Source organism: Lepidochelys kempii, chromosome 1 (assembly GCF_965140285.1).
Source record: "Lepidochelys kempii isolate rLepKem1 chromosome 1, rLepKem1.hap1, whole genome shotgun sequence".
NCBI classification, from domain to species: domain Eukaryota; kingdom Metazoa; phylum Chordata; order Testudines; family Cheloniidae; genus Lepidochelys; species Lepidochelys kempii.
The window spans coordinates 142612548-142622383 of record NC_136380.1 but is presented as its reverse complement, the minus strand read 5'-3'; the positions used below and the strand labels follow the sequence as shown (position 1 = coordinate 142622383).

The window sequence follows — 9836 nt, the reverse complement described above, 5'->3', positions numbered from 1 at the left end:
TTCTATACATTTTCTCTGTAATGCTTTTGTGCTAAAATAAATGTACTGTGCTTTGCAAAAGCTGGCTTGTTGTTAATAACCTATCATTGTCCCTGAGATAGTGAGAGGGCAAAAAGCAGGTGCTGGACTAAGGTCAGACCTGCTGGGATAAGCACGGGGAATTGCAAAGGGACAGTAAACCTAAATCCCTGGTCTAAAGGGAAAGGGACATAGGCCCCTGCCCAGAGAGGTGATGACTGGAGACCTCACACCTAAAGGCAACATCCCTTGAGCAGACCAGAGGGGGAAAGAGGTGCAGTTAACCTCAAACTGAGACATGGTATCTTGAGAAGCAGTTGGAGATGCAACTCAAGAGGTTGGTTGGTGTGTGGCTCTCCCTTCCTCCGAGTGTTTTAGTTACTTACAAGTTAAAGCTTCTGACCCTGGAGGTGGAAAAGCTTTTACAAAAAAACCTAGGTGTTTTGAAAATTTTATCCTCAGTGACTTAAGGGTCTAAGTCTTTTTTGAAAATTGAACTTCAGCTCTGAAACTCAATTAGATGCTTTTCAAAATTTTACCCATTGCCATAAGACCTGTTGCCTGGAAACTCAGGTTAGTTTCCCAGAAAAAAATGCATTAAGTGGTTATAAAATAGCATTCAAAGTACACAAGAATCATAAGTAAAGCCAACAGTTGATACACACTTTCCCAAGACGTTCCAAAGTAAGGTTTTAGAGCAATATTTAGAGAAGGCATGAGAAAAAAGGAAGCAAAAATATTAGTTTTGATATGGCACTAAAGGAAAGCAAATAGCAAATTAATATACATTAGACGCTGCCCGAAAACTAAAAATATTTGACAATAGCGAAGTGCTAGATCTGCATACACTGGTTATGTTATTGCTGGTCAACTCAGGGCACTGTTTTGAAATTCCATCACTGTTTGCCTTGTATATACAAAGATCACTCAGATACTGCTTTATTAGTGAAGAATAAAGCAGAACAAACTTTAAATAGCCCAAGACCCAAATAATTAATATTGCCCTTTCAAGAACTTCCCTCTTCCCACACCTTTGTGCTGCATAATATTAAACTCTGTTCTTACCCTCCATGTCACGGTCAACCAATCCATCTGCAAGATCTCTTCCAGGGTCCTTCTCTCTGATTCCCAAAACAAGCTCTCTTCCTCTCCAGTTAGTCTCCCACCCTTCAACTTTCATATTGATAGCCCAGCCAGCCACTTCACCTCCTACCTCTTCATTTGACCTTAGTTAACTCAACTCACCAACGTACCCAACAAGGCTATTTCCTGGACTTTATCTCCACTAAGGAATGCTCATTCTGATCTCTTAATAAAGTTCCCCCTCTGACCATCAACTCATCTCCTTTAGCATTGCCTACTCCCCTCTTGCTCACCAGTCCATCTTTACCAGGCTATCAGCTCCATTATATCCCTTACTAATCTGCTCTCAGAACATTACTTCACAGCTGACTCCCTCAAATTCGCTCGCCAACAATGGATGAGTCATTTACTCCTCTCTCTAGTGCACTACTCACTCCAAATCTCAGACACTTAGCATGCTCCTAATTTAATGTCATGGTTTTTCTGCTTGCCTTCTCTCCATTTCCAATCTCTCCAATGGTTTCATTTACCCCAATTCCCGCCCAGTTTCTCAAGACCCTTGACCCTATGCTCCCTCCCATAACCACTATTTTCCCCTCACCAAAGCACCATGCTTTCTCCTCCCTCCACTCCTAATTTTTAAACACTACCGACTCCAGCCAACAATCGTATTTCCCAATTCTTCCCTGTACCTGTAAAGCTCACTGAACATGCTGTTTACAATCACTATCTCAACTTCCTTACCTAACGCTCACTCCTGATCTAATCCAGCTTCCACTTTTTCCATTCCACAGAAGATATCGTCACAAAGGCCACTAAGAACCTCTTCCTATTAAGTCTCAAGTCCATTTTCCTAACCTTTCCACTGATAGTATTAATTCCTCTTTCCCTCACATCCTCATCTCCTGGGTTTCTTTCTCTCTGGCTGCTTTTTCAGCCTCTCCTTTGGTGGCTGATCCTCCTCTCCACTGCCTTTCTCCATGGGAGATTGTGTGGTGCTGTCACTTATTTTTGGGCAACCTCATCCAGTCACACAGTTCCCCATTACCTAGGCTATTATCTACACTGAGAAATCAAATCTTCTGCTCATCTGGTTTCCCCCCTCTCTTCTCTCTCAGATATTGCATACAAGGCAGTTTGTCAACAACTGAAGCTCAACATAGACAAAACTACGGTGCTTTTTTCCCCTCTTGTATCTTCTCCACCATTCTCCATTATTATCAACACAAGTAGTTTCTCCATTGCGAAAGTCTGCAACCTAGAATGACCTTCAATTCCTCTCCCCATACACAGTTGCAAACAGATCTTGCCTTCTTCCCCAAAGTATCTAGAACCTGCTCTCTTCTTTTCTGCACCAATGCCATAATCACCCACCATGATATCTACAACTTCCTTTTCCCCAGTTATCTTGATCCCACCCACCAAAATCCATCCAGCATTATGCCTCTAAAGTCATCTTCCAGCACTCTGACCAGAGGAATCCTCTCTTTGAAACCTGTTGTTAGCTCATTGTCCTGTTAGCAGGGTCAAACTTGTTCTTTCAGAAGCCCTCCACACTAACTCTACCCTTATCTCCTACGCTGTGTCACAAACGATGCTATTCTTGACTCCTCTTTTCCTTCTGATGCCCCCTCCTCAGCATCTCTCTCTATACCTCTCCAGGTATGGAATGTCCTTCTAAAGCCATTTTGCCAACCCATTTTGCCAGCATACATACAAACCATCAACTTCCATTTAAATCCCTCCTGAATAATCACTTCTGCAATTTCTCCTACGATTTAACATTACATATGTAAAAATAAATGCAGTTGTGCACTTGCCATTGTCAATACCAAGTAACCCTATGATTATGTTGTTGGAACCCATGTCCTCCCACAGTCCTGACCAGTCCTGTTGTTTTGTTTCCCCATCCACAGGGCAGGCTGGAAATTTTACTGTAAGCTGTTCCTGGCAGGGACCTCTTCTTTTATAGGTCACGATAAAGTTCCTAACACATTCCTGCATGATGGTAAAAAAAACCCAAAACCTGAAATTACGGATCATGAGAGGCAGGAAAAACTCCTTTAATATCTCAATAAAAGGACATAAAACTCAACAATATTGTGCATCTATATTGGGTGGGGATTGGAAAAGAATGGAGACATGTTGATGGTCACCACATCAAACCATTGCATGGTCTTTAATACTGAATATGGGAAGCCACAAGTGAATTTAACAATTCAGTCATACAGCTAATAAGAGAGTGTACCTTTATTTTAACATGTGCACTGCACTCGTGCAGTAGATACAATGCCAGCAGTCTTCTTTCAGCACAGTCAAATGACTACCAATCAAGTTTTTAAATATTTAATCACATTTCTTGGTGGAAGCAGCATTTAGTGCAAAGAATAAAAACCATTTTTTCAGTCTCTGTTTCCATGTGTAGTGAGGCACTCGTCCAACTATGTCCCAACTGGCTTTAAATGTAAGATGTTGTTCAACTATAGCAAGTTTCATCTGAAGTTCACATGAAGCTGATTTTGTTTAAGTTTACACTACAGCAATAACAAATAAATAATGAATGACAGTGTTTTAAACAAGGCAGTAATGTAAAGAGAAAAACAGCTGTGTTCAGTGTTTGCCAGTTTGTTTTCTACTACATCTATCTCTTTAAGAAAGTCTACATAAAAACATTCCGAATCAAAAGAGTTACACTCCCCATCCTCTTTTCACAATGTCAATATACGAGGAAAAATTGTCATATGTATTGATCAGCTTTCAAAACAATGCTTCCTCCCACCTCCCCATCACCCATCAATTTAAGACTCCTCTCCCTCATTGAACATTCCAGGGACTGATTTCACAGCATCTTTCCACTTTCAAACAGCTCTAATTCCATGTATCTATGCAAAACAAAGCAAGTCTTTGTGCTACAAACCTATCAAGTGTATTAGATCATGTTCTAATCCACAAGCCTGTGGAGGATGGGGGGTGTACGTGTCTAGAACCACTCCAAACACCAGGACATGGGCTATCTTAAACCTCACTCCTGCAAGCATCCATGCACGCACACTTAACCTTACTTACATGAGTCATCACAACCAAGTCAATGGTACTACTCATACATGTGAAGTTAAGCACGTGTTTTTGCAGCATCAGGGCCATATATAATCCCACTGACTTCAACCTTCAGCCACAGATGCACAATTACAACTGTTCAGGGTCTAGCAGTATGGTCACTACAATGTTCTGTGCTCTGGATGTGACACTGCCACGAATGCCAAGGACCAGGAGAGGGCTCTTTCCACTTTCCTACAAGGAGACTATTCTGTAAGAGTTGGTGGGACTGCACAGGCTCTAAATCAAGGAGTGATTTGGCCCCAGGCGTATGAAATCAGTAATGCTGCTTGCAATCGCTTAAAGCAGTAACTTAAAACAGGGAATACAAAGAACTTCACTTAGCTTCCCAAGTTAAAGTGGTCCCTCTAATAGCATAATCATACATACAAAAATATACACCAAGTGAAGAGCAACGGGGATTTTTTTTTTGCAAGGGTTCTAATTAATATCATTTTGGATTTCTTCACAGGCTATTTACAGTTCGCTAGTAGTTTTGACACGATAAAACACATCAGTTGTACTGTTTCTTCAGAGTGTAATAATTGGAAATTAGTTTTTTGACAATCTGAATTCACTGTTAATGCGGGGGGGGGGGGGGGGGGAAGGAACCACTTCACCTCAAACTACAGTACATGGGAAACCTGGTGTTTAAAGATAGTCTCATTTTGGTCCACAATCTCAGATCCTCAGGGAGGGACAGTGAATTTTTTTTTATTCTCTCTTTCAGACATACCAAAGGCTTAAGACTTCTTACCTCCTCTGAGGTGGAATCTTTTTAATGTTCTGCTTACAAATAAAGTTGGCAATCAGTAAATAGCAAGCTTTTACAAAAATATAATTTCAGATGATGTGCAGAAATATTGAAGGGAAGAAATTTTTTCCTTAAAAAATCTCACAAAAAATAATGCACCCTTCCTTCCATTGGAATTTTGACTTACCAGTGAATACCATGTCTGGGCTTAATCCTGAATTAGTGTCACTGTGGACACCTGACTCCCTATGATCAAAGTTTAACCTAGTGAAGTGAATACATTTGTTTCAAAACACAAACTATGAATGAACAGGACCTAAATCACTTTCTCTCGTCTTCCCTTTTACACGACTTTCATTCTCTATGGACATAATGTTCTGCCATAAAGCTAATGGGTGTCTGACTACAAGAAGCCTCATTACACATTTCAACATCCCACATTCAGGTGGGAATGAAAATAGGTTTTAATTTTCAAAGTTATGGTGCTGAAAATACCTCTATAACCTACTCTTAATCCATATTAAAATCAAACTATTAAATGTGACAGGAGCTAAGTAATTCTAAGTGGTGATAGGTGAGAGCTTTGTCTGCTGAAGAGACTGCAGCAGCATGATGAATGAAACTAAGGCGTAAACAAATGAAACCTCATATTAGCTCCTCCCCTTTATAACTAAGGACATAGAGTATTCTTTTAAAAAGTTATGCCCTTCACATTTTCTGTAATGGAAGCACAGTGGTATTCACTTAAGAGAAACCCGCAGTCCTTTAAAAGCACCATAATCTATAAGTGAGTTAATATCTGGAGAAAAAAAAATACAGGGACCACCCTCAGGAATGAAATGTTAAAGATGTTTTTTTTTAATCAGTTTGTGAAGATCTACAAAAAAATAAAAAGGATCACATTCTAAAGGTTCAGTGCATTCAGCAGCTATAGTTTTGCTGCTAATTCATCTTTAAGTTGACTTTCAAAAATAACACCCTACCTCATCAAAATATACATTTTCCATTTGCTTTTAAATTAAAATAATAATAAAAAACATTTAAAGAATTCACAATCAATAGCATGACTAAGTTTCAGGATCATCTACAGCATATAATTTAAAGGTTCAAGATGCCAATATGCAGCACGCGGCAAGCCTATATGCTCCATGCAGCACACAATTAGAATATCTTGATCTTCACACTTCAGTTCTCGTCTTCCAAATGGTGTAAAACACCCACCTGAAGAAAAAAAAAGTCAAGGAACAAAGCAAACTGTGTAGTATATTGTCAAAGAAACACTTTTAGAACTAAAGTGAAATAAATCTCCAAATAACCCCTGTTTATTATAACTCAGAAAGATAGGGTGGGTAATATCCCCAACATTCCTTCTGGATCCCAGGAAGTAGCACCCCTTTGACATGTAGGGGTAGATGCCATTTTTGTGAAGTACCTCTTTGCCTCACACTCATGTTTTTTTATTTAGTATCATGTATTTTTCCTGCAGTTATATGGAAAGATTTGTTCCACAACTGCCATGACTTCTACTTATAGTTTCTGTCATTTCTGTCCCTTTCTTACTTTGCCTGCCATCACACTTTCTTGGTTTTGATCTTGGGTATTCCTCGTAATGTTTCCCTCTTCTTGTCGTACATTGGGCTGGAAGCAGTTAGCACAACATTTTGTTCTGCTGGCAGCAGATTCTGGCCCCTTCTTCATGAGTGCAGAGGGATCCAGATACAGCAAAACCAACACACTTCCACTGTGCAGAAGATGTGAAGAGGCAGCGGCAAGGAGAAGTGATCTGCTTGAACTCCCTGTTTTCTGTTATTCATGGGGTATGATGAAAATTAGATCCACTTCTGTGTAAATCTACTTGCCCCCTGTGGTATGGGAAGGAGGGAGGTAAGGCGAAGACTAGGGCAAAGTTTAGGATGAGAGTAGTATGCATTGCTCTGCAGCACTAACAGATGACAGTGATCTAAACAGAGTACAGATGGAATTTCCTTCCCATTCTTATGTCAACTTTTCTGGAATACTTATTAGTTTTAATATCTAGTTTTCCTTTTTTTTTTTTTTTTTTTTTTTTAGAATAAAATGTATGCTGTTCACATTAATGCATACCAGAAGTCTAAGTTAAACGAACAAAAGTTATGTCCTGCAGACATGCCGGAGGCTAGTCTGAAGGCAGCATGACTCCTGCTGCCCTTATTAGCATTTCTGTATATATGGTGGGTTATCTTGTCATGTCGACAGTTAGACGGAATGAATGAAAACTTGCCCTTTATAAGAGCTGTTCACTTGGAAGCCTGATTATGCCTATTTAGTAGCCAGAATTAATAGAATTAGCTTTAGTGGCATTTCATGTCAATTACCTTACTGGAAACATTTAAATATACTTTCCAAAGGAATGAGTATTCTTCTTGCCATAGTTCATGTAGAAGCATTTTGCAATACTACTGCACAAACAACACTTAAAGTCTTTCATACAAAATACACCCAAACCATCTACAGAGTTAAATTAAGCAAAGCATGGCCTATATAATAGACAGTGAAAAATATGGTTTACTAAATACATTAAAGCTGTTAGTCATAAGGGTAAAGCCAAAAGAGATGGCATTTACGCCTTTTCTATTCGTCTTAAAGATGCTTTAAGATGCCATCTGAATATTGATGGATAGTTGGCAAGGTCAAGAGAAACAGGAAGATCGTTCCAGAGGGCAGGGCTTCAGAACAGAAGGCTCTGGAAACAACTGTACCAAGATAGTACACAGGAACAGAAAGGAAGCTGTACAGGGAGAAAACACACAGAGACAGAGGCAGAGTGTGGCAAAACCACACAACACTTTAAAAACCAAGCAGAGCAGACCTAAGTACGCAGGAAAAAGTGGGCAACACCAAGCAAGAGTCTGGAGAGAGAAACTCTAGGAGATCACAGAGGAGGAGCTGCAATAATCAAGGCAAGCGCAATCCTTTCAGGACAGGCCACCCATGAAGATGCCTCTATGGAGGTGAAGACTTGGGTAGCCTTTTCATGCCTCAAACCTCTTCCCTTGATGCGGGGAGAGGAAAAAAAAATACAAGCTCAGAGGAAAGATTTCCTGACTTTCATTCCTCTGTTTTTCCACAGGAGGTGGCTATTTAGACCAAGGAGGGAAAATAATCATCAAGGTGAAGGGACAGAGACAAAGACAAGTTGAAGGGATGAGGGGAGGGAGGGAGGAGCAGCTTGTCCTGGGCCCTGAAAATCCTGGCCAAATCCCTGACTCCTTGATTTTTCATTCCCCAGGTTTATGAGTTTATCCTATGGAGGTATACTCCACCACTGACTACTTTATAGGAGAGTTAAGGAACAAGTGGCCCAATTTTGAAAGGTGCCGGGCCCCTCTCACAGGGACATCAAATGGGAGCTGTGGTTTCATGGCACTTTTAAGCCATCCTCTCCCCCGCCCCCTACTACAGTAGTTCACTTCCTGTTTAGTAATTACAAAACATGTTTAGATTAGGGCATTTAAAACTGTTGTCTTGTTCGTTTAAAGAAAAAAACTATTCAGTTCACTCCAACCCAACAAACTGGGGTTGTTTGATTTATTAATCATACAGGCTCAACCTTTTATATTTGTCAAGGATACAATTCCATGTATGAGGGTACACATACAGTTTCCTTTGAGAACTCCACAGGGCAATAAAGCCTACCAAGCTGTTCTTCATAGAGGGTCAAGGCTTCAGTCAGATTGATACAGTTTCCCTGAGAGGAGGACAAAAACAAACAAAATACATCAAGTCCAAGTTACAATGAAGTAAAGAAAAATTACAGGTGCATAGGCACAAACACATTATACATTAATTCTAGGCTGCTCTGCACTACTGAGATATGTTTGAGCTCTTCTTAATACACAGTGCTTCTAATGTCAAATGCAAGATGAAGTCTGAATAACTTGTTTTTCCATCTCACTTACCCTTTCATGTAAAGAAACCTACCCAATCACAATTTGTAATGAATTTGTAAGTACTAGAGGATTGTCTGACTCCCTTCTCATTAGCAGGAGCATTCACTGCATCAGTGCTTCCAATTACAGCAGACATTAATGGTATTTATATGAACAGCATCTACTCCATAATCATTTACTTTATGATTGTTTCCATACATTAGTAAACAGCATTATAAGTCAGGTTTTTCTTAATTAAAATCTTAATCAGACTATGTTGTATGAGTTAATCTACATTTAACAATTTAATCTACTCATCCATAAAACAATATGTTGAAACAACAGAGATTCAGCAGTGGGATTTCTCCCTTACCTTTAGTTCCTTTGTGTCACATTACTGAAATGCAGGTGCTTCCCAAGAATACTTTTTTTGTATCTAAGCAACCAACAGCAGTTTTCTCCCCTCCAAAAATATTAGCAATTATTTGCTGAGCAAAAGAAAGTAAAATCTAAATGACCTGCTATTATTTCCCCTCGTAACACTATCACCAAGACACCACCACCTCCACAGGAGGACAAACTAAAAACCATATTCTTCCATTCCAAGTAACGAACTCCACAACAACCACCCACCCCAACAAGCCAGGCAGTTCTTGGGGTATACAACCTTTTATGAGACTAACTTGAAAAACTGAAAAGCCATGGTTTAAGAATCATACTCTTCAACAGGCAATTGAGAAAGTGAGATATGAGGTCGCCATGTAAAGAGGGTGGTAAGTAGAAGTCATGCAGACACTTCTCTGTACCTGGTTTGAAAAAAAATTAGGGATAAGTCAATCCCTTCTGAACATCTCAGGAAAAGAAGGTAAGTCCATAGCGTAGGCTATTATTTTAGGTGGTTCTGCAAGTCTAAGAAAGAGGTCCATATCAAAAATGTATGTCATTTGTTCCATGGTAGCCATCCCACTTGTGGATTT

At 39.8% G+C, this 9836-nt stretch overlaps 1 protein-coding gene across 1 annotated transcript in view; it reads right to left on the bottom strand.

Moving 5' to 3' along the window:
- Positions 1-3246: 3246 nt before the first annotated feature.
- Positions 3247-9836, bottom strand: part of SMS (spermine synthase) — a 78518-nt gene continuing 71928 nt past the window's right edge. The window contains exons 10-11 of the mRNA XM_073357304.2: positions 8563-8678; positions 3247-6172 (exon numbers count right to left, since the gene is read on the bottom strand). Of these exons, the coding sequence (XP_073213405.1) occupies positions 6130-6172; positions 8563-8678 (159 nt within the window). The 3' untranslated portion in view covers positions 3247-6129. The remainder of the gene's footprint in view (positions 6173-8562; positions 8679-9836) is intronic.